Here is a 25,360-nt window from a genome sequence, read left to right as displayed (position 1 = left end):
CAGAACTCGTTTTCACAGACAGTGAGATGCACATATGACACATATGTTACTGTTTACAGTTTAAAGGCATTCATACAAACAACAGGTGCTGACAAATAACCAAAAAACTGCAATCTTTTAGATTTCATCATTCTTGTGGTACATTGTTATGAGTGAGTGACCTACGGATGTAACCCCATAAGGCAGCATGACCTCAAGACACTACATTTTTTCAACAATAAAGCCACTGCTAAACTAACTGCTACTGCTAACTCAATGAAAAGGTTTCGTGGCTTTATTGTTGTTTGTGCAGCCCAAGTTAGGCCTCACTCAGCTTAATGACTGGAAAACTATACTGGAGAAACCACTTTCCATATTAGATCATGGATTCTATGGCTAAAGATAGCACAGCCATTCCACAAAAACATTATTCCACTATCTATGAAAAGCATATTTGGTAGCTAACATACTCGTTTATTGTTATTTGTTTTGCAGTTATTAAAGGCAGCTCTATTTAATCTTCACCCAACACACAATGTAGCCAGTAAAATTTATACCAAGCGTTCCTTTAAAAATTAATTCGTACGATCACAATTTGGATTGTAAGCTAAAATGTAAAAATGTGCATTGCTCACCAGTTAAATAAGATTTGTAATTGTGCGGTAATGCCGCTAAATCACACGGTACTGCAGTGTAAGTAGGTGTGAGTGATCTGCAGCTAGCGGTGGTAACAGGATCAGTATTACACTATGAATGGATCAACCAGCCACTGTCAACCTCAGCATACACTTCTGCTAAGGGCTTTACTGCAGATTACAACTTAACACCTAGTTAATATCACTAATAGTAAAAGTCAGAGTTTAGAGCCACAGATTAATGATATGTTTGAGTGAAACAGGGGTTTGGATTACACTTGGCGTTGAGTTTGAGCTATTAGCGAACATGAATTGTGATCAGTATCACAGGTGACAACGCTTTAATGCCTGTGCTTGGGTGTATCATCCACGACTGTGTTTTGATCCATTTGTGGGCCTCCTCTTTTTTTTTTTTTCACGTTGATTTTCTGAATGAACTCAAAATGAAGGCAGCTGTACTACAAGCATGAGGCTGGTCAACAAGACTCAAACTGTCGACAAACCTGTTCAGTTTTGCACCTTACGTCAGGAGGTTTCATTTGAGCTTTATCTCGATGCATGTAACTTATCTAACCTGATGCATGCCCTCTCATCGTACCTTCTCCTCACATGGTCCCTCCTCCATGCCACCTCTCGCAATGTGTGCCCCCTCACTCCCTCCGCTCCACCTCTCCTTGCAGTTTGTTATTCTTGCTGATCTAATTTAGAGAATGTCCCAAATCCTCTTAGTGTCCTGCTCCCTCAGCGCAACACTAAGTGAATTAGACGGGATTACTGTCTCCCTCTTCCTCCTCTTCCTCCTCCTTCTCGACCTCCTCTTCTTCTTCCTTCTCGCCGTCACTCGCAACTCATCATCTCTCAACTTGTATGTCCATCTCTCTCTGGACATTTCTCTTTTCATCGGTGGGATTAAAATCTTCTCCCTCTCCAGACGACAAATTGGTTCCAGTGCCCCCGCCTCAGTGACAGATGCTCTCACAGGCCCAGTGCATCATGGGACATAAAGTATCGTTAATTAAACTTTGACCTCTCGCAAATAAAAATAGAAAAAACCCTGACATAACACTGATGAAGTCCTCCAAACATCAGCACTAGTACAGGGCGGAAATTGTGAGGTAAACACTGAATGACTGGGGATACAGCTTTTTTTTTTTTTTCGGATACAATTACAAATACCACACCAAAAGGAGCAACACTGTGACCACAATTCCTCTCTTGTGTGACACATCCTGTTGCCACACACCTCAGGACACCATCAGAAGGCCCATGTCCAGTGTGATGCCAGTGTGATGTAGCCTAATCTGCAGTCTGGCTCTCGCAGGTTCACCCTGTCCTCTGCTGTACAAGTGCAGGTCAGTTTAGGTCCTGTTTACCAGGATGAAAACACTGTGATGAAACTGGCCTGTGTCAGATACCTTCGGAAATGTGCTCTGGACTGAAAAAGATACACAGCTATACTGCAATGATTTCTGCTCTCAGATTTGTATCACTTGAAAGTTTTGTGGAGTTAAATTCTTTGGCTGTGTGTGTTTTCACAGTCATTGCGTCTACCTTGCATACATCACCAAGACTCACATTTCTCATGTAAGTTCTGTATGAGTCATTTAGCTCAACTGAATGAAATGAACTGACAAACCAGATATTATTCAAAAGCTCTGCAATTGATGCATTCCATGTATGTTTGGAGAAGGGCAGTGATGACTTCAAGTGGCCCTGGATCACAAGTGCTAATAGATAGGTGTTCGCAGTACAGATGGACAATGACCCAGAAAGGTAACTCATCTCAACTTAATCAAACTAATAAACAACACCTGAACACAGCAGCAGTAAAGGCCTGACAAAACCAAAATCTCAAAGCAGGACTCCCATTCTTGGGAAATCCATGTGTTTAAATGTAAACATTTGTTTGTTACTTGTGATTGTCTTAATCACTTTCGAGGCCCTGAAATTAAAGGACTGTGGATAGAAAATTCCTACACACTTTCCAAGTAAATATCCTCAAATTGACTAAATCAATCAAATAAAATATGGGTGATAAAATATCATATCTTTATGTTTGATTTAGTAGCTTAATAACGACTGCAGCATGTTACCGTGTTGGTGCTGTTTACAAGCACAGTCACATTTGTAAAATAGACCAAAGACCAAAGACAACCAATTCAGCTTCAGAAACGTTCTTTATGAAACATCTGGGCGATGTCCCTTTTTTTCTTTATTATTTGTCTCTTTATCAATGAACCTTTGCCAACATGGAATAATAAACCTGCCTTTAAATACCCCCTATACAGTTGTTAGCGTGTGTATAAGAACATTATTACAGAGATGTACATTTAGTCACTGTTAGAACCTATATAAATAAATATGACAATGACACAGAATATTATTTTCCCCTTCTTATTCTCATGTGTGGTTGTGGTAAATAAACAAATTGTCATTCCATTACACAGTATAGGTGTTTGTCCTGGTAGTAATATAATTCTTATTATTTTACCACCAGTTCTCATTATATTTCCGTTCCTTGTACTCCTCAGTGACTGAGGACAGACTTTCGGTGCGGCCTGTGAGTTTCTGTCTGAGCTGTTGACCTTTGTCCTTGTCACTCCACCACATTTATGCTCCCTGCTGTTTTCTTTATCGGACTTATTGCATGGTTCATCTCCTGGAACATTTTACAAACCTTTTATTCTTTTGGAGCTTCCCCCACTGCATTAGAGCATCACACATGACACCATGGGACCTTTGTATTGTTCAATCCTGCTTTTAGTGTAAAACCCCCGTACATATCTTCATCCCCTCCCGTGCCATCCAGTGCTTCTTCCTCCCTCTTTGTCTCGACCTCTCACTTTCACCCGTCTTTCCTGCCTCCCTCTCGTCTCGTTCTCTTTTCATCTGTGAAGCCTCAACAGCCCCCCTACCCACCCACCCATTTCTCCTCCTTCACTTTCAGTAATTCCAGCGCTGCCTCTCTCTCTCTCTCCCTCGCTCGCTTGCTGGCGAAGCTCACCCTAATCCAGCTCTGACCTCAATCCCGTGATGTAACGGATCATGTGATGCGGGGAGAAAGGCAGAGAGAAATAGAAAAGAGAAGAGAGCGAGAGGAACCAGGGACGTAAAGTGGGGAAACATGGCCTAATCCCCGATGCTGGAGCCACAGACCAATCACAAACTGATGGGATGGGGTGGGGGGTCAGGGGTGCCTCCATTAAGTTACCAAATATTAGACACACACACAGAGACACACACACACACACACACACACACAACCCTTCTGGAAACAACAAGTCAACATGTTTGTGACTTAGTGGCTATTTAAACATCAGTTTGCCAAAAACACATCAACAACCAGTGTGTTTGTGAGTGACAGGCATCCGTGCGTTCATGCTAATGTTTACCATGTTTGTCTCGCATGTACTGTATGTACATAATCTCCAGCGTAACAAAACAACGACATCAAGCTTGACATATATCTCATATATCTGAACGTAGTGGCTCATTGTCAAAAGAATGGCACAGCATCATGTAAATGATAGATCTCTGCATAATATAATTTTCACATTAGTCCTCCTCAAATAACACATATAAGATGGAGGATTTTGTTCTTTAACTGGCGAAAAAGAAAGAAAGAAAGAAAGAAAGAAAGAAAGAAAGAAAGAAAGAAAGAAAGAAAGAAAGAAAGAAATGAACTCTGTATAGTCTCACACTGTTTGGATTGGAAGCATTTTCTTGCTTTCATTCAACAATAACAATAACTATGACTACATTATAACATACAAGTCAAACACACTCCTTGAAGAAGATTCTTCCATTTTTCATTGGTTCGTTGTCGTCTCTACAAGTAAAGCATTTTAGCTCCCTGCCTTTTAATATTTGTGTCTCCTAGTGTGAGTCAGATAAACAGGCAGTTAGTCGTGTTTTGATAGAGACAGGAAAGTACCTTAACCCCTGCGACACCAAGGTGACTCTTTACCCGTGTTTTTGCCCGCATCACAGTGTCATGCCACGACTGGTCATTGGAGGGAGCTGTAGAGAAACCCCCCTTGTAACCATGTGTCTGCAGAGGGTGGTGTGTGCTCTCCTCGCCCTCCCCTCTTGCGCCTGGTAGCAGTGTGACTAGAGAAGCACATGGCCAGAGAGACACAAGCCAGCACACACACACACACACACACACACACACGATGCATTGTTACTGCAGAGCAGCTGAACTCAGAGCCATGAACCAGGAGGTGAAATGCATGGAACGGGCCCTTCGCTGCTCTGAGGGCACATTTAAAGCCGTTCAGTTGTGTCTTTTATTGTTATTTCACTTGGAGTTTCACAGCTGAACTCCCCCCGCTGAAGGGGGGAAGTTTTCCAAGTTAAATAAAGATAAACTGTGTGAGTCTTCATATCTTTACATTTTGCCCACTGTTTCCTTAAGATCCTGATCAGCCCGGGAATATTCATTCATTTTCACTCTGGGTTCTGTTCAGATACAGGAATGAAGGAGTTACAACAACAGTCCACGGACGTCCAGTGGAGCATTTCACTACCGAGGATTTTGTTTTTGAGGATTGTATTTCAGATGAGATCAATTTATTCATTGTAAAAAACAAAACAATGCACATACTAGCATAGAGATCATGTCTACATAATATAAAAGACATAAGAAATTACTTATTTATCCTACTTATGGGAAATTTCCTTGTCACAGTAGCGTGGAATTAGACAACAATATAGATAAAAATCTAATTTGAAAGAACATACAAAAATATAACTCAGTCCATGATGGGAATTACTAAAAATTGGTAATATAGTATAATTGTGAGATTATAAAACTATAGGCAGTCAGGTAGTTTGTATTAAAAAGTCACTCGTGGTGCTAACTCTACATGTAGCACCCAGCCCTTAGCATCTCTTTATCGTACACCTCCCACCAGTTCCTGTTAAATAGTGTGTGTGTTGCGCTGGACCCTGCTGTGTTGCTCCACGTTGTGTTAATGTCTGAACACAGTTAATCCCTAGGAGCAACTCCCCCACCACCCCCACACCTCCCACCCTTGGGTTCCTCAACCCTGTCGCCTCGACCCGACCCACTCTCTCGCTCGCCGTGTCTCTTTGTGCTGCTAGCACCCTACAGTAATCTCAGTCGTCCACCCATGCACTCGCCACCCTCCTGAAATGACTACAATTCCCAGCACACACAGAAAAAATACCGCCGTGTCTTTCTAGTCTCAGCTCGTCGTTCCACGTGGACTTAGTGTCCTCGCTAAGCTAGAATTGTGCTTTTAATTCATATGATTGTGCAGCCAGTTCATTTAAAGTGATACTGTGTTGTTTGCTTTTTGTTGGCCAGAGAGAAAACGCTTGTGATGCAAACGCTCCAGTCACCTGCTGGTTTCTGGCTGTGGTCTGTGTGGTGTGTTCAAGTGCAACCCGGACACAGGCACAAGAGCTGACAAACTTTAAACTACAGCAGTGAAAATGCACTTAGTTTTCAATGACAATAAGAAACCAGTTGAAAGTGAAGAGAAGTTATTGCTCCAAGAGTAAAGTAGTGGTAAGTGAAGCAGATGATGACGGCTAATAATAATAATAATAATAATTACATTCTTGCTTTAAAACTATTTTACATATTAGAATAGATGCAGAAAGCTTGGGCAGCAGCTACATGAGCAAAAGCTCCACAGAGTCCCGGTCTATTTTGTTTGTCTGGTAGTGTTTGTACGCATGAAGGGGTTCTCAGTATTGTACCTGGATTTGTTGGGTTTCTTGAACATTAGTTTTTTGGTCCGTTTCTTCTGATCCTTTAACCAACTTCTGCCACTGCTTCCTTCGTGTGAATTTGACTGCAACCCAATTAAAACGTTTAATGACAGCCTGCCCTCATTTGCCCTCATCTTCATCTATATGACTCAATTCAATCCAATGCAACTTTATTTGTCCTGGAGGCAAATCAGTTTGACAGCAATAAGCACTGCCCATGCCTGCAACACCTCACATTCAACAATAATAACACTAACCACACTAACACTGCCAGAGATAACATGCAGGTGTCCTCCTGTGTCCTCCCTAGAATGCACAACAGCTAGGTGCGCTAACAGAAAACGAACATTAAAAGTACTTATATAAGAAATCAGGGATTCGTTCCCAACCGGACACATTTTGATTTAAAAGTCTAATAACAGAGGGGATAAAAGACCTGGAATAACGATTTGTTCTTAGAAGGAGCTTTAAAACACCTTCCTGAGGGCATGAGCTGAAAGCTTGCAGCGATGTGGTCATTTTGCGCAATAATACCCTTTCTCAGCTTTCTTGACCACCCTTTTGTCCCAGAGGGAGGACAAGTCTTCCTGTTGCACCACAATTATTTTGGAACAAACCCTCCCGATTTTGCTCAGCGAGTTCTTGTCTTTTAAACCCGTGCCACTGGACCAGGACATGAATGAAAACGTTGAAAGACTCTATCTAATGAGAGCATGCTTTTTGATTTAGGCATACGCCACTCCCCCCAAACCTAACTACATAAATCCTTCCTATGAATGTAATTTACTTCTGTCTCTATTTCTTGTATGTTGTTCATATGCAAATTTTGTATAATTTTTGCTTATTTTATTATGTAATTATATGAATTTTACTAATGCTATTTTTTATTTTATTTTGCTAGATTTTTATTTATTCATTTATTTTATTGTGGTGTATCTAAGTCCAAGTGTAAGGCCACAGTCGCTGCCTTTTAACACCACTGTCTTGAGATATGTGGAGACGTCTGAACTTCTTCCTCACACTACATTCACTACTTCTTCTCTGTTATGACTGATCTAAATAGATCTCTGTTTGCAGATGACACACATACTTTCGTACGTCTGAAGTGTAGTAAGGCCGTCATAATGCACGTGTGCAGTATTTTGTAAACATAATAATCCAGAAGTCGATATATAATCTGTTCTCGTGCTCAGATTGTGTAAGTGTCCACATGTGATCAGCTGAGACTTACTGTAAAACTGCTAAATATTATAAAGAAACCAGCCCAGCAGCCCCTCACTCAACTGGGCCGTGTGTCACCCATGACCCCCCCACCCCACCCACTGCATACTGTACATCTGCCCTTCTGTCCCTCTATGCCGTATGTGTGTAACCCACTCAGCCCCCACAAGACACAGAGAAACACACACTGTACCAGTTGCGTACTAATCTGGGGTCGACCCCTCAACCTGCCCCCCACCCCTCACCACCCGCCACCTCCCCCAACACACACACACACACACACACACACACACACACACACACACACACACACACATCTCTCTCTTCCTCAGCATCCATCCACCTCTATCCCCTGCCCACCCCCACCCCCACCCCCATCTCTCCTCACCCACGCTCCACCCGCCAGCCTACACCCCCATAACCCCCCACCCCTCCCAATCCCGACACTGTGTTAATCTGGTGCTGGTCTGACGGTCAGCACTTTGAGCGGCAGACAGACAGATTGGCTGTAATCCCCTGAGTGCCACAGATGGAGCGGCACTACGCAGACCTTGGAGAAGGTGAACGCACAGTTGTGACCAAACGCACACACACAGGAACACACATGGACAAAGACATTACTAAAAAAAAAAAAAGGAAAAAAAAAACACATCTACGCATCTCTTTGGATGCTGAAGCCATTACATGCTCAGCAATTAGGACAGCATGGTGCTTATCTGTGGTCTCACGTGATGCTCCTTCACTTTAAAAGCACACTGGGCTGAATGTTTCAACAAAGATACAACGCACTCAATAAAAAAAAAGCCAGTCAGGTACATGTGTGACTAAGGAACCACACATCTGCGCTTGCTTCTCTTAATGACTGCCAATTGTGCATCAACAGTCCAGTATTCATACATTTATAATTACTCACAGACTTGTTTAGAAAAACAAACGTCTGCATCTTCTGGACCCACATGCCAGTGTTCAGGTCCAAATCCTGAAAGAAGTGGTTCTTTTGATATGCTGCCATGTAATCCTGTTGTTAGATTAGCTAGGAGTTAGCCATTTGTTCCTTTTAATCCGAAGAATGGAATGATTTCATTTCTAATCAACTGGTTAATTGTGGGAAACTGGTTTTCAGTGTAACCTGTGGGAAAACTGTGCATCATTTTGAGGCAGCACAACAGGCCGTCATAAAAACCAGGCTAAAACAGGACTAATTATAGTCACATGATGTGGATTTTTCATCATCGTTTTCCATACACATGAATCATCTTGATTTAAACCCCTCAGACCGATCTATCACTCACACTATGGATTGAGGGAGAATGATTGAAGACAGAAGACAAGAGAATAAGACAGGAGTGAAACATTTCAGCTAATCCCTATATTCTGTTGCAGTGGTTCCCAAAGAAAGTAGAACACACCGATGTGTGTTCTACTTTCTCCGACTGGAGAATAATATGGATGTTGATGGCGGTCCATGAGCTCCTAGAGTATCTGAATACCAGTCTAATGCCATCAGGAATGTGTTTTAGATCACAATGCCAGAAGAAATTGTGAGTTTGTGATTAATTGCTTAGCGTTCTTCTCTTTTGTGTGAACTCATTTTGGATTTTATCATCTACTTTTGGGAATCACTGCTTCACTTTGTTGCTTTCTTGCCTTGATTTGGTCTTTGAGGCACATATAAAGCAGTTTGACAACTGACAGTTGTCACCATGCATTGAGGATGAATACACACATACAACTGAAATGAGAGGTATTATTTTTTTACTATGCTTTGGCCACTTTCAGTTGCTCAAATGGAAACCACAAGAAAAAAAAAATATATGAGGATGCGCCAAGCCTGAAGACACAAAAATGTCTCACACTGTAAAACTATTTGGACTGTCAGTTGAAAGTGACGCCAGACTGAGAACTGGCACCCTTCGACCTCACCCCACTGATCGTTTCTTTGTGGGTGTACATACGTGTTTGTAAGGCCGCACCACTGTAGTAGTGATGTCCATTCAAAACAACAGGATTAAAGGCTGGTGTTTGATTAGATGTTTGTTTGTCTATGTGTGTTTCATTGTAATGAGTATGGCTGAGGCCACAGTAACATGGGTAAATGTGTGTGTGTGTGTGTGTGTGTGTGTGTGTGTGTGCATTTCATTGTAATGAATATGGCTGAGGGCATAGCTTGATCCCTTTTAATCAAGGAAGTAGAAGGATGAAACGGAACAATGATGAGGGGAATGATGTCAGCCCAGACATGGATATTAATTGTAACGCTAGCATCTCATGTCTCTATACACGATAGTGGAGTTTATGCGCTGGTTAAAGAGAGATTCATAAAAAACACACACACAAAAAAAAATGGTTAAACAAGTACCATCTATTTGACTTAGGTTCAGTTTATATGTAGAGATGAATTACGCTCCACAAAAACAAATTAAAAATCCAGATTTGTGTCTAAGAAAGTGCAGCTATATTTAATAATATAACAATATAGTTTATATATAGTATAGTATATATAGTTTTATCTTATACACATTTCAACATATAATTCTGACTTCTTCCTTAACTAAAGCACATTGCAATGTCAGCAAGACCATAAAGGAGTCACAGTGGGAATGAGTTAGTTACACTATGTTTTATTGCCATCTAGTGGTAAAACGATAAAACTGGCATCAACACGAGATTGTGTAAACAGGAAAGTTCCAAAAAAATACATTTTACTTTGACATAAAGGAAATAAATACTATGAATTTATTGTTTTTGATGTCCTGTGGGTGGTTATTTACAGTGTAGATTTTTAATTTAATAAACGAGGACCGGAGATTTAACAAGTCTGAACGTGACTTATCAAATTTACATTTAAAGGAATGCAGCCCTTCACTTCATGAATCATTAGCCAAATAGCAAAACTCCCACGTGATGTTTTGACTCAATACAATGTTCAAATATGACTCTGCAATTATGCTAGAAGGATAAGGAAATGTTTCTATTTTGTTTTGCAATGTTTATCTTGAAGAACCTGGAATTTCACACCAGCCTCGATGTGGGCTTCAAATAAATGATAAAGGACACAGTGTGTGTAACATCCATTTATTACCACCTTATATGACAAATCTGGAAATTACAAACATTGTTTAATTGAAACATTTCCTCAACATTTCAAAAAAAGAAAATCAAACTGAGCAAAAAAAAAGAAAAATTAAAATTAAGTTAAAAGGGTGGCAAGACAACCTGAGAAAAGGTGTACTGGATCCAGAGAAATAAAACAACAGAAGCACAGGGGGGACGTGTACAGAAAACATGACTAGTATTATTAGTCACGTAACACTGATTTAGAATACATCTTCACATTTTAATCTGTTATTTTGTTTTTTAAAAAAGTCTTTTTACACTTTGAGAACTTTTGGTTTTAGAGAACATTACAAACCTCGATGAACCTTTGCTATAAAAAGGTCCTTTATTAAAAAACTGCTAAAAAAGTTTCTCTGACACCGTTAAGCTCTCAAGCTTTGGCTTTAAATAATTAGATGAAACCAATTTGAACACCACAAAAACAGGTGAGGTTAAACTCATCAAGCGCCTACAAGAAAATCAAACTTTGGTGTCAGACGGAGTCAGTAGCATCACACTCTAGTAGAAAATATATTTCAAATCCGCATTTTTGTTCTCTGTGTTTTAATCTGATTCATCCCCCAATGTCTGTGTCATCCACAAATGGTTTGATGTAAAAAATAAACAAAACAAACAAACAAAATCCCATGTGAGACCGATTTGGAAGGAAAGGAAATCTAACATGACAAATAAGAGCAATGATCAATATTGTAATCATAAATCAACTCCTCCAAAAATGCTGATAGACTGTATACGACGTTGCTGTGGTGATAAGAACTGACACTCATGCAGACACACACAGGGACCAAACATCCAGCCTGAGCTTTCATGAGCACAGACCAACATGGTTTGTTCTCGATTTGGAGTGGAGGCTTGAAGAGGACTGGAAACAGGAGAGGAGGATCAGGCAAGTTCTTCTAGCACCCTGCTGCAGAAAAGAGAGTCTCCCCAGCAGCTAAATACCCATCCTCTTCCCCTGTTTGTCCCTTCCAGATTTGCATTGTTTTACTCCTTATTGTATCCATGAACTATCCCCTCCCTCACAAGTCAGAAACAGTGCAAAGTAGGAGATGTGCGCTTGAGGAGATCTCATCACCAAAGAGTCAGTACATGCACAAAAAGAGAGTACCCTAGAAGTCTGCTGTTGAGAGCACTAAGAAAAACACAACTATACACTTTAATTATAATATAATCAGTTTTCTTCTACGCACTACTAACACAGGGAGAGAGGGAGCAAGTGAGGGGCAGAGGGACGGAGAGACAGAATGGTGAAGGAAGGGCAGGAAGAGGTGAGAAGGGAAAAGATCGAGAGGAAGAGAGAACATTTTAAGCGCGCTCTCCACGGATACGACGTGCCAGCTGGATGTCTTTGGGCATGATGGTGACACGCTTGGCGTGGATGGCGCACAGGTTGGTGTCCTCAAACAGACCCACCAGGTAGGCTTCGCTGGCCTCCTGCAGAGGGCAGAATAAACCATTTAAGCACGTTGCTGGAGGAATATTGGGACAAGGTCCCAGATAAATAACTTTCTACAGGGTCTGTACCGACCTGCAGAGCTCCGATGGCTGCACTCTGGAAACGGAGGTCGGTCTTGAAGTCCTGGGCGATTTCTCTCACCAGACGCTGGAAGGGCAGCTTGCGGATCAGCAGCTCAGTGGACTTCTGGTAACGACGGATCTCACGCAGAGCCACAGTACCGGGCCTTCACAGGACATGGAGAGGAAAAAAAGGGATGTCAAGCTACACAAATCACCTCCAGCTAGTTACATCAGAGATTAGTAAGAATTATTATTATTTTTATATATATATATTCTAGAATATTTATGTTTTTACAAATACACATTTATGAATCGTGCTCACTGTATGAACTATGTGTAAGAGCTACACTACTGGGCCTGGAGAGGGGAGACAAACTAATGAGGAAAACTTACAAAATATTATCAACTTCTGCTTTTATTTGTAGTAACATGTAAAACATGTGAAATAAAACAGCAGCCTCACCTGTAGCGATGGGGCTTCTTGACACCACCAGTGGAAGGGGCACTCTTACGAGCAGCCTTTGTGGCCAGCTGCTTACGTGGGGCTTTGCCTCCAGTGGACTTACGGGCAGTCTGCTTGGTACGGGCCATGGCTACTACTGATCACCTGCAGAAGAGGGGGAGAAGAGAAAAATAAGTACGTAAGTAATAAGTAAGAAAGTAGTCTTCTATTTTTCCTTCAGTGTCTTCATTTTACTGAGGACGAAAAAAAAAACAAAGTGCTTTAACGGCAACAACACATGCATGGCAACCGACAATAACAAACTCCTATCTGTCTTCTACATTCAACTGATTCTTCGCCAGTCTAATGTGACTAATGCAGAGAACACTTTCCATGTGATTATGATTAAAATCCTCCAAGGGACATGTGCATGAAGATAAGAAGATAAGTTCAAGCTTTTAAATTGGAACTGGCAACTTGAAATAAGTTTTTCAGTGCGTAAAAGTTAACATTCACTTTCACAACCCGGGTGACACACATCCATCAAAGACAGACGACGACGCAATTGGCTGGCAAACCAAAACGTAACTAAAAATACAACCCGTGAGCCAATCAGCGTTCAGAATCTAAAAAGGGGGCGGGCCCTACGGCCTGCCTTCCACTGTTGCTAGGCCCGCCCACCCCGCTCTGATGATGGCGGCGGTTTGATGCGCAAACGGGATAAAGACCCAGGGCAGAAGAGCAACGGAGTAGCACATAAACAACTTCAAATTTAGAAATAACCGCTGTTTCCGCGTATCAGAAAATAACAGAACGACACAGAAGACATTTCAAGGAACTCATAGATAGGCGCGGTGAGGTTGAACGGTCTCGTACGGCTCCGTAGAACCGAGCTGAACAGGCGCATAATTTGAAACAGCATTTCCTCTCATCTCAACGGCTGCAGACACGGCTGCATTTCACCGTCGTTTCGACAGCCGTCTGTGTTATTTTACCACACGACAAAATTACACGCTTTTCTCGTTTAAATGCCAGTATACGTGAAAAATAATACAACTTTAAAAAAATTAAAGTTTATTCACCGACACGGCGACACATTTAGAGCGGCTTACCTATGGGGAAAGTGAGTTGAAGTCGTGAGAAATGTTTCGCTTGTGTCTATTTTCTTCTTCGTATCCACAATGGGAAGCAGCGTCCAGCGGGAAAATGGCCGCCGCGTCAATCATCTGTCCCACAATGCAACAGTGTTCACACAACAGTTCAGCGATAGTTGGACACCTGCGGGTCAAAAGGGGGCTCAGGGTTTTAACTGCGCTTTATTAGCATTTATGCATTTATCGGCGCCTTATTTTGTGATGGGTGACAAGGTGCAGACGTACCTGCAGTGTTTTTAGTATGTTTTAATTTAATGTTTCCACTCTGGTGAAACTGAAAGGGACATTTAAAAGTTAGTTGTTTATATGTTTATTATTGTTATTATTATTATTATTATTATTATAATAAACAGTTGTTGTAATTATATTGTTGTAATTATATTGAATCTTAAAAAAAAAAACTACTCGGGTTATTTTTTCCAGACTCATTAATCATCTTAAAGGTATTTTTGACAGCAGAAACAAGAAAAAGTAGGTCAGTGAAATGAAGTCCCTGGATTTTATTAATGTAATTATACCATCAGCTGCAGGATGCATATATCAGGATTTATTTATTTATTTATTTTATTTTTTTCGGATTACTACAACTGTTTTTGGCAACACATTTTAATTTAGCACTCATCAAATAATTTAGTATTGAAAATGTAAAGTATGATAATTTTGAGAATTGCCTAGTGGTCAAAGGTGACTTCAGTTTGATATTTTTTTGTAACGAACAGTCCAAAGATGCTCAGTTTATGACAGAACAAAAAAGCATTTTACATAAATGCTTGAAAAATGTAAATAGATGACATAATATCAATTTTCTGTCCAATATCAGTTATTCATCTGTTCATTTTCTGCACAAATGTGATTAACACACTAAATGCAAACATCAATTCACACAACACAGCTCATTTAACCACAAGAATCTATTTATTATGTTTGTATGTGAATTTCAGAGTACAAATATTTTGCCCTTAAAAATGACTGAAAACATAAATCAAAAACACAGTTGAAAAAAGGGTTATCATACCAACCTGAGAGAGGAACAAAAAGTCATAACATTACCTGGACTTAACATCGTGGCTGAAAATCAAAGTATGATCAACAGAGGTCTGCTACATATATGCCACTTGTAGTCTGTCAAACCATGCAGTGTCATCATAACACAATGATGTTTCTAATTGACAACCAGAATCAATCTTTTGTATTTTGATACATTAAACATTAACAGTAGAAATACACCATTATTGTAAAAAAATCACTACTTTTACAACAAATTTCTATTTAACAAAAAAGAAAAGAAGAACAAATCTGAAGACCCATTATATCAATGTGTGTGTCTGCCTGAAGATGCAAATGTCTCAACCTTAATGCTAATTCCTATGCCCGTTTCAGATCATACACTATTCTTGGCTTGCAAAAACACCTTATTTACAGAGGTAACAAGGCATTCCTGTGCGCTTACTAATTAGGACTGATGAGTGTAACTGTGATTCGAAGTTGGAAATATACGTGAAGATCCCTCTAAGTTAAATCTGCTACTAGTAGCACCAAAGAAGACATGATCACACACTTACGGTTATCACAATCATATGATATATATATATAGAACCTCAAACCAAACTACTAACTAAGTATAGTGGAAGAAAAGGGAGAAAGGAGTGGTGAAGGGACAAGAGGAGAGCATATAAATCAGAAAACATTTTAAGCGCGCTCTCCACGGATACGACGTGCCAGCTGGATGTCTTTGGGCATGATGGTGACACGCTTGGCGTGGATGGCGCACAGGTTGGTGTCCTCAAACAGACCCACCAGGTAGGCTTCGCTGGCCTCCTGCAGAGGGCAGAATAAACCATTTAAGCACGTTGCTGGTGGAATATTGGGACAAGGTCCCAGATAAATAACTTTCTACAGGGTCTGTACCGACCTGCAGAGCTCCGATGGCTGCACTCTGGAAACGGAGGTCGGTCTTGAAGTCCTGGGCGATTTCTCTCACCAGACGCTGGAAGGGCAGCTTGCGGATCAGCAGCTCAGTGGACTTCTGGTAACGACGGATCTCACGCAGAGCCACAGTACCGGGCCTTCACAGGACATGGAGAGGAAAAAAAGGGATGTCAAGCTACACAAATCACCTCCAGGTAGTTACATTAGAGATTAGTAAGAATTATTATTATTTTTATATATATATATATATATTCTAGAATATTTATGTTTTTACAAATACACATTTATGAATCGTGCTCACTGTATGAACTATGTGTAAGAGCTACACTACTGGGCCTGGAGAGGGTAGACAAACTAATGAGGAAAACTTACAAAATATTATCAACTTCAGCTTTTACTTGTAGTAACATGTAATACATGGGGAACAAAGCAGCAGCCTCACCTGTAGCGATGGGGCTTCTTGACACCACCAGTGGAAGGGGCACTCTTACGAGCAGCCTTTGTGGCCAGCTGCTTACGTGGGGCTTTGCCTCCAGTGGACTTACGGGCAGTCTGCTTGGTACGGGCCATGGCTACTACTGATCACCTGCAGAAGATAATTTAACAACTACGTTTCTAATATGTTTCAGACACTCCATACAGTCGTATTCAGACCTTATGAACATTTATTCAGTAACAAAAAAAAAAATATTTTAAACTCTCCTGTTCAGCGTAAGAGCTGAAGGGCACAAGACACATATGTGACACGTGAAATTTAATTTGCGATGGTACAAACAGTAATTTAAAACTTCAGACAAACATAACAAACTCTACTTTTCGGTTAGAGTGCGTTGTAAAAACAAAACTGCAGTTTTTCAAATTATACCCGAGGCGGCTTATGCAATAGCTGTAGAAAGAAGGACGGCGAAGACGTCCAATCACCGTGGAGCTCTTTATCAGAGGAACCAATCACATCCTGTACACAGGCCAGCGAGGCGGGGTGTTGTGAACCTTTCGACCAATCACAGCACAGTATTTTCCTGCTAAGCCCCGCCCGATGCGCATTGAGCAAGGGTGCGTTCGCTTCTTCGCAGTGGGCTGCCCGGTTACACACAAATCTAGTTTTTTTTATTCAGAATGAGCTATTTTAAAGGAAAACCGTGCGATCCCGCCCACGCCGGCTGCCGCGTGTCCACAATCTAGCGCACCCAAAGATGATGGCTGGCTACAGGCATGAAGAATGTAAACGGGAAGGAAAACTCGTTATACCAAACGAAGAGGTTGACGATAAAAACGACGGAAGAATATAAAATCCGCGCCATGAAAGTGGGATATAGTTTTTGAAGACGACGCTAGACATGTCAGGGGATCAACTGATGAACAATATTTTGTCAGATGACCCCTCACTTTAGGCGCATTTTCGAGTCAAATTCGACCAGTTCACCAGAGCTTTTTAGGTCCCCGACTCCCCGAGCAGGCACATAATAGCTCGACTGCTCTGCGTTTTCTTTTTCACCGAAAATAAACGAAAAAACACATCAATACGAAACTAACATGACATTAAATGATAGTTTGGAGTTTTATTCAAGCAAACGTACTTACCTTTCAAAACTTGGCGAAAGATTGCAGCTTAAAAATGGGAATTTATTCTTGAGTCTCTAAAGCGTTGTTCTCTCGCTATAAAATGAAGGGAGGAAAAAAAAGGAAAAAGAACATAGGAAAGCGAGAGGAGACACGTTTCCCATGATGCATTTGGAACAAACACATTACATACAGGCTGCTACATGATAAACATGCACACAACCAAACTCAGTGGCAATGTCATGCAACAAGTTTTTTCCGTCCTGATTATTGACATTTTTCGTTAGTTTGGGAAATTATTAGAAGATTTATTTAATCGGTGTATTTCACAAAGAAGAAAAATGGCAACTAAGACACCAACAGTGGTTGAAGATAGAGGCAATGCCGTTCAGTTTCAACCTTTTATATCGTATTTTCAGTTTTATTTAAATGTATATGTAGTCTATATATTATAAAACGCGTATAATTAAGAAACCAATATTAGTAAGACTCTTAGTTGTTTTGCCTTTACGTCGTGATCCAGACGCGACTCCGTTGTAAATACAAATAATGACTACCTTGCAAAATATGATGGAGAGGAGAAAAAACCAATATATTTAGTTCAAGTTACTAACAAAATCACTCTAACAGTATTTACTGTATCAGTCCTGCAGGTGGCGTCACCGCCCTCCCCCCGGTACTAAAGAAGAAGAAACGCAGCAGTGTTTTCTTTCTCTACTCCTCCAACATGGCGGCTGCCAGGAGGTTGAAACGCGTGGCGGCTTCGCAGCCAGGCTTTTTAAGTTTAAAGCACTCTTCAGACCCGTCGAGTTTGGTCAGCAGTCGGAGAAAACGCGTCAACAAAAACAAGAAAAAGAACTGGGGCAAACACAGCGACATAAACGATGTAGAGGAGTTTTTAGAAGACGTCAGGCTTCAAGAGAGGACCACCGGGTGAGTTAGCCGTATGTGGGGTGGACTGAAACATTTTAATGTTCAACTGAAACCCTTAAACTTCTCAACTGATACTTCTAATATCCCAGGAGAGGACATTTTAGGAGTAATTTTAGCTGGCGTCTCTATTGGAGGTATCCAGAACATTGCCTGATGCTTTTAGGTCATTGTGGCATCAGGATGGCCTCTCTCTGTTTTAATCAATTTAAATCGGAAAATTCCACTTTGTTCAATGAAGAACAATGAACAGTGACCTCCAGTCACCTGTGACCGAAGCCGAGACCCACTGGACAAATGTCTCGTCAGCTCACGACTTCTGTTGAGTTAGACTATGTATAGTGCTTCCTCAAAACAGCCTCAGGTTGGATAATTTGTTTATTAGTTTAACAAAAACAACGAGACATTAGTCTTAGAACAAGGGAATTTAACTGTTGTCAAACTATTTATTACTCAACAAAGTGACAGACGAAGTGGAAAAAAGTTCATGTAGATAAAGAAGATGTTAATTGTAGTAATAACATGTTTTAATTTTTTTTTATTATTATTATTTTAGCGGTCTGCTGTCTGAGAAGTCTGATGACAGTTTGTTCTTTTTGGATGTTGGGAAACCAGAGAAACCTGAACAGAAAGGTAAATATGTGATTTATTTAGTTTGCATAAAAAATGTACTTCTGCATCAGGATTTCTGCATTTCTTCTTAAAAATGTCTTGAAGTGTCAGCTGATTTTCACACATACAAAGAAAATCCAATCTAATGGAATGCAAATAATAAACTTGTACAGTTGTTTATTCAGGAATGTGACACATTATTACTTATCTGTGAATTGGAAACAGGCAGTGCCTTTAGTCTCAAGTTAATTTCAAGGCCAAGTTGCAGTCCCTCTGTCCAGAAGTTTCCAGTCAATGTATTGATTACTCCCTTTTGAGAAAAATGGTTATTTCAAGGTTTGTTCTTATTGATTAATCTGATTTTTCTGTGTAGCACCAGAGCCAGAGCCAGTCACAGGGAAGAAGAGGAAAGGAAAGTCACAGCGTCCCCTGAGGATAGACCTGATCCTCCAGCACGACTCCCAAGTACCACCACCTAAAGAGTCAGTATCCGTGTTTAATCCTTCATTCATAAGCTGTAACCATAACTGAGAGCATGTTGTTGTAGCAGTGGTAGTTAATTCATTAGTGTGGGGGAGTGATGATGCTGTGGTGGTATTTTTTACTAGATGAATTAAAGTTTTATGTCCAACTGCCTTTCACACCCTTTTCCTATTTAAGCCACTTACTGGGATTAGCGTGATGATTAAATGGTGGACCTTGGTATTTAATACAGCTTTACACAAAATGTTCTACCTATTGTTATTAGTATGGATTATAAATGCATGTGTTCGTGATTAATTTAGTTTGACTGACTGACTGGAGTTTTTCTACAGCAGTTCATGCATGAAGTAACTTTACAAAAGTTATAAGAGAGTAAAACATCAGCTTAACATTTATTTAATCTTTGGTTATGTGTGTCCAGTGATGACCTCATCCTTGCGCTCCCAGTATTTCCTTCATGGGAATGTGAAGACAACACATAGGAGCTCAGGAGACTGTTATGTGAACAGGGTCCTGGGATCTGAGGATATAGAAACACACAACACAGTGTTGATTTAAAGTCTAGAGCAGGGGTCTTCAAAGTGTTTCAGGCCAAGGACCCCAAACTGATGGAGATTATGTAGGGACTCCCTACCTACTATATGTGTTCTATGTTAAACTCGGCCTAGTGCAAATTATGAATATATATTATTCAATATTAAGCTGTTCAAATAATACACAGGTTCAAATATTATTTCTTTTATTTCTATTAGGGGCCTACTGTGTACAGGAGGCTTAGATTGACAGGTGTAGTGTGGTGCTCCATGTATCCCTTTACTAAAATATGTTGGATTCATGTAGACGTGTATTTAAATACACATTGAAAGTTAAATTTGTGGAGGCAAATTAAAAAAATAAATACCATAGATTTTGCAACTCCTTCCCCCCGCAATACCTCTGCCGACCCACTAGGGGCTGTAGACCCCTATATCTGATTTCACTAATTTCATTTAACTCCTTGCACCTTACAAAATCAACCAATCATCTCCTCTTCCTCCCCCATCAGTGTGCTGTCCTACCAGCAACCAAATGCCAAGAAACTCCGGCGCATTGCCCAGAAGGCAGAGCAGCTGGCAGGCAAAGGTGTTGTGCCACGGAGGCAGAAACAGCTGCTGAACAGACGGCCTGTGGACAGGACGGTCAAGAAGGCAGTGACAGAGGCTAACAACAACCCAAACAGAGACTACTATGACATATGGGGACAACAGTGTGAGTGGAGTGTGCGAATATCTGCGTGTGTCTGTCCAGTGATGATCCCATCCTTGCGCTCCCAGTATTTCCTTCATGGGAATGTGAAGATCAGCATGGAGCTCAGATAACTGTTGTGTGAACAGTTTTCTGGGATCTGAGGATAAACATATAAAAATATTTCTTAATGCAGCAATAATATGTTTATGAAACCTACAGCATCGGCTTAAGTAGAATCTCCCTCAGTTTGACACAACCTGTGATCTAAACATTTACTGCCGGAAGTCTGTTTATTCTTGGACACAACAAAAAATTAACACTGTCGTCCAACAACAATGCAGCTGTTTGTTGTCTGCGCTGAAAAGAAAAGCGCCTCCTTCAGACTCATTGCACCATTTTATATCGCTAACATTAATATTAACACAGTAAAAGAACAACAAAATACAGCTTTCCAATTGCCCCCTAAGCCCACATTGCATTGTGTTTTTTGTCCTCTGCTGCGTGTTTTTTGACATGACACATTTAATACAAGATTATAATATGCAGAAAAACTTTTTTTCTCCTCCATCACAGCCAAAGAATCAGCTGATCCTTGGTATCTTCAACAGACGGGCAAGAAGCGCATTAAGGTGAGAATAACTGTTGAATGACTAAAAGACGACTGTTCATCTTAAACTAAGTCTGTTGCAGCTATTTGATGTTAGACATAAGTGTTCAGTGTTGGAGCACTGGAGTTAAACTAATGCGGCTGCATGATTGATTCATCAGCGTCCAGAGAAGTTGAACGAGAAGCCGTCCGTGCTCCCGGCTGTGGAGGTGATCGCTCCTGGAGGATCATACAACCCAGACTTCTTCTCTCACCAGGTACGTTGAGAGGATTGTCCTTCATCCTGGGCTTGGTATAGCTACAAAAACAAAACTAAAAATCAAACAAAGCCATACTTTGAGTTTTCTTTAAAGTTATTTGGATGAGTGGTGAAATGTTTGTTTAAGCTTCTTCTTTAGAAGATCCTGAATATATTGACTGACTGTTCGTACTTCTCTCCTCCACTTGTTTGCTCACCCTGTGAACCTAGGCATTGCTTCAGGAGGCCCACGAAATAGAGGTCAAGAAAAAAAAGGAAGAGGACAAAATCGAGAGACAGCTGGCTGTCAAGAAAGAAGACAAAGCTACAGAGGTACAGGTGTTTATTCCAGCTCCCACAGCTGGGGGGAGCTGCAGCCAACAACTGGATTTACATTTTGATCTGACGTGCATTTTTTTGGGTTTTTCAGGAGGTGATTCTTCGTGAGCAGGTGGAAGGTTTGGTAGAGGAGGAGAATGAAGAAGAGGAGGAGGAAGCAGCAGCAGCAGCTCCCGGTGAGGACGAGGAGGACGCAGCAGTGGGAGCCATCTCACAGGCAGAGAAGAAGACTGAGAGACAGAGGAAGAAGGAGAGGGCAGACAAACTTAAGGTATGTACACTTGGGGGAACTTATTGGACCCTAACGCCGGCTTTTCATCCGATTCAACGTGTTGGCTGTTCAGCTTAGAGAACTGGTGACGAGAAGAGAAAATCAAGAACAGCCGCAGGTTTAACATCTTTATCTAATCTGAACATTTTTCACAACAAGGTGATCAGGAATGCGTAAACAGTACACCATCTAATGAGCACAATTCAGGAGAGTCCGTCTCTATACGGTGATGAAATTATACATCTGCTTGCAACTGGATCATCCTTAAGCCAATCTGAGCCATTTTGTTGGAAATCTATTCAACTCTAGTGTTCAGATCACATGTGAGACTACGTGGCTGTTACTCTTCTATCCTTCGCCTCATTTGATTGGTCCAGCAGATCTTTGAATTCTGAATGGAGTGACTTCAGACCAAGAACTTCAGACTTACTTTCAGGCCTCCCACTTAATATTTGCCTTTTCAATTTCCCCTTTTGAGTGAGATAAATGGACTACTGCCACCAGCTGGTACAAACCGGGTTCCTACGCAAGTATGGAAAGCTGAAATGTTTGTGTGAGACCACACAGTAGGCTACATAGATGATCACTGATGGATGATTCATGTGCAACTTACCAAAAAAACAAAAATGTGCACAGAATTTATCTGGGTTTGTACTTAACTTATTTGCTACATTATCTAGCTTTAATTTTCTGGAAATTATTTGGTATACTCAGAATAATGAAAACAAACGACTAATTCCATAATTTATTGACTATAAATTCGATTTTTTTACAGAGAAATGTGGAAATTAGGGTCTGGAAAAAGTACGGAATTTTGGAATTTCGAATGTGTAGGAACCTTGTACAAAGAGTTGTTTGCCTTCACGCAGGTGCAGAGTGCATGTGGTCGATGACTGTAGTCATTGTGGCGTTTCCAAGTGCAGCATTTTGTCACAGCTGGCCTGGTTACTGGGAGTCGTTTGATGTGCTACAGCCTCGTTGTGCTCAACACCTAAACATCACCTCATTCTTACTCTTCTTTTTAACCCTACTCCAGGTGCAGCGACGACTCGCTCAGAAAAAGCAAATTGACGGTCAGCAGCAGCTCTTCCAGCTTCGCTCCATAAAGGCTTCAATCAAACAGCAGGAGCAGAACACAGAGACCAAACGGGTCCAACGCAAGGCCAACCAGGAGGCCGAGAAAGCTCAGCCCAGACGCCTCGGCAAACTCAAGTACACACCTTAACTCTTTTCTGATTTAAAGTCCTTAGTAGAGATAAAGCTACAAAAATACAATTATTTAAATTCAGTTCAAGAATGGGTTTTGTTAGATCCTCCTGTCCTGGTATTGCCTCCACGTCATCAGTTAACAATTAATTACAAGATTTCATCATAAAAGTTAGTATTTCACACTTTAAAATGTCTCTTTAGAGCCACAAAACAAGAATTGTATTCACTTTCTTGTGGAAAGCTGATGGGTATTCTCTTTATTGTTTTATGATAAAGTCTTAAATAATGACTAAATTAACTGTTTACACCATTCAGGCTTTACATTATGACCAATGAGAAGTGAAGTGAATAACACTGATTAAGTGTAAGGATTTAAGGGAGTTTGAGAAGGGCCACGTTGTGGTTGTAGACAACTGAGCCAAGACGTGGTTCAAGGGAGGAATGGTAGTGAACTGGTGATGGAGTCCCGATTAGCCAACAGCGGCCACATGAGCATCACAACTAGACCACGGAGCAATGGGAGAAGGTGAACCGATGCAATTAATCACGATTTCTTTAAAGCTTGTTATGTACTCCACGAGAAGTACAACAAAGTTTGTCCTCCCCATTTCATTTATACTTCATGAGAAAGTCAAGTGCAGAACTTCGGGGAGGTCCTCCTGCAGCATGCGTCACATGGCTCAGCATTGTGGGGTATGGTCGACAAGAGGCGCTTTTTGGATGTCGGCCAGTCGTTTTGACGACCGTGTCCATCGGCTCACGTCATTCATTCAGCGTACAGTGACACTACGCTGATCTCTACCCTGGAGAAATTAGAACACACTGCGAGTATTAGAGTCTGGGAGCTCACAGAGCAGCCACTAGCATTTGTGCTTTTCCACATTAACCACGCCCACTTCTAATTTCAGACAAATCACAGAATAGTTGTCAGACACCACAAGAAGAGGTAGTCATAATGTTATGCCTGGTCGGTCTACGTGCTTATAAGTGTTGGTTTCTTACTTCTTTTTTGTTTACTGTCAGGTTCCAGCCTCAGGACCTGGAGGTTCAGCTGAGTGACGAACTGGCTGGCTCCCTGCGACGGCTCAAGGTACTTGACTAAAAACTGTAATTCTGGTTTACTCATCCACTTTGACCTCAAGCCTGCGAGGACACAGTTTATCTGTAATGACTTTTGATTCGTTCAGTTGTTGAATTATCTTCTGCACTCTGCATTGTCTTACTCTAAGCTTTATCCCATTCTCTAATACTGTGACGACCCACTTTCTCCACATTATGGTCTTATTTGATGTAATTGCTAGTGGAAAATTCCCAGTTCTTCTCTTTTATCTCCTGCCATTATGTCTTTAAATAATACTTATCTGAGTCTTTGAGGTATGAATAGGGTTTTATAGCTTGGGTGGGAATTGTGTAGCAGTTAAAGCAGAATGACCATTGTCTCACATGGATTTGTATGGACTTGTCTCTCATCTCTTGTAATGCTGTGACTTTGCAGCCAGAGGGCAGCGTCCTCAAAGACCGCTTCAAGAGTCTGCAGAAGAGGAACCTCATCGAACCCAGAGAAAGAGCCAAGTAAGGACCTCCGCTTTACTGTTACATAACGTCTCATCAAAAGCCCACAGTACAAATTGTACAAATTCGCAAGGTGTATATTAAGTAAAATGTCTGTTTCCACCCTCCCCCCCTTTTTTTTTTAGGTTCAAGAGGAGACTCAAGCTGAAGTATGTGGAGAAGAGAGCCTTTAAGGAGATCACTTAGAACCAGCCCACAGACCACAGGAGCTGGGGGACATTTAAAACCACAAACGCAACATAATGGAACTGTGTACATAAAATATAATGACTCTTGAGGGTCCGCTTGAGTCTTTCAGATAACTGCTAACAACTATAATGTCGCCTGCAAGAGTGATATATAAATTGTGATAATTGTTTCAATATGAGTGTTGTGTAGTTATTATAGAGATATCATTAATTACACGTAATAACTGTGCATGCGTTATGTAACATGAATCCTATCAGCATCTGGTCATGAAAGGGTTTAATGTCACAGCTGAGGCCAAGTGTCAGTGTGTCACTGCTCTGATCATACATGAGGGGAGACTCACAGCTGAGGATAATAACAGGGTCAGCAGACGCTAAGTGTTGCTA

General features: G+C 41.0%; 2 protein-coding genes across 2 annotated transcripts; one reads left to right on the top strand and one right to left on the bottom strand.

Annotated features, from left to right (window-relative positions):
* Window positions 1–10,638: 10,638 nt before the first annotated feature.
* LOC125013866 (histone H3-like centromeric protein CSE4) lies at window positions 10,639–17,477 on the bottom strand. Its single transcript, XM_047594775.1, has 7 exons — window positions 17,319–17,477; window positions 16,180–16,323; window positions 15,721–15,874; window positions 15,501–15,626; window positions 12,676–12,815; window positions 12,223–12,376; window positions 10,639–12,128 (listed from the first exon to the last, which is right to left on the bottom strand). Exons 2-7 carry the CDS (start codon window positions 16,305–16,307, stop codon window positions 12,000–12,002), a joined length of 831 nt encoding a protein of 276 aa, XP_047450731.1. The 5' UTR covers window positions 16,308–16,323; window positions 17,319–17,477; the 3' UTR covers window positions 10,639–11,999.
* A 515-nt stretch (window positions 17,478–17,992) lies between these two features.
* Window positions 17,993–25,147, top strand: nop53 (NOP53 ribosome biogenesis factor). The gene is made up of 12 exons (XM_047594035.1): window positions 17,993–18,230; window positions 18,784–18,860; window positions 19,213–19,321; window positions 20,368–20,570; window positions 21,123–21,178; window positions 21,318–21,413; window positions 21,626–21,727; window positions 21,825–22,004; window positions 23,041–23,216; window positions 24,237–24,303; window positions 24,709–24,785; window positions 24,911–25,147. Exons 1-12 carry the CDS (start codon window positions 18,025–18,027, stop codon window positions 24,969–24,971), a joined length of 1,410 nt encoding a protein of 469 aa, XP_047449991.1. The 5' UTR covers window positions 17,993–18,024; the 3' UTR covers window positions 24,972–25,147.
* Window positions 25,148–25,360: the final 213 nt, after the last annotated feature.

The sequence above is a fragment of the Mugil cephalus genome, chromosome 9 (assembly GCF_022458985.1).
Source record: "Mugil cephalus isolate CIBA_MC_2020 chromosome 9, CIBA_Mcephalus_1.1, whole genome shotgun sequence".
In the NCBI taxonomy this organism is placed as follows: Eukaryota; Metazoa; Chordata; class Actinopteri; order Mugiliformes; family Mugilidae; genus Mugil; species Mugil cephalus.
This window is presented reverse-complemented; position numbering and strand designations above follow the sequence as displayed.

Excerpts from the sequence above, each read along its gene's own strand:
- LOC125013866 (XM_047594775.1), bottom strand. The coding sequence starts at position 16,307 with ATGGCCCGTACCAAGCAGACTGCCCGTAAGTCCACTGGAGGCAAAGCC. Across the intron at positions 15,627-15,720 it reads CAGCCATCGGAGCTCTGCAG|GAGGCCAGCGAAGCCTACCT; the intron begins GTCGGTACAGAC and ends TGCCCTCTGCAG. Across the intron at positions 12,129-12,222 it reads CAGCCATCGGAGCTCTGCAG|GAGGCCAGCGAAGCCTACCT; the intron begins GTCGGTACAGAC and ends TGCCCTCTGCAG.
- nop53 (XM_047594035.1), top strand. The coding sequence starts at position 18,025 with ATGGCGGCTGCCAGGAGGTTGAAACGCGTGGCGGCTTCGCAGCCAGGC. Across the intron at positions 18,861-19,212 it reads AGAGAAACCTGAACAGAAAG|CACCAGAGCCAGAGCCAGTC; the intron begins GTAAATATGTGA and ends TTTTCTGTGTAG. Across the intron at positions 21,728-21,824 it reads AAGAAGACAAAGCTACAGAG|GAGGTGATTCTTCGTGAGCA; the intron begins GTACAGGTGTTT and ends TGGGTTTTTCAG.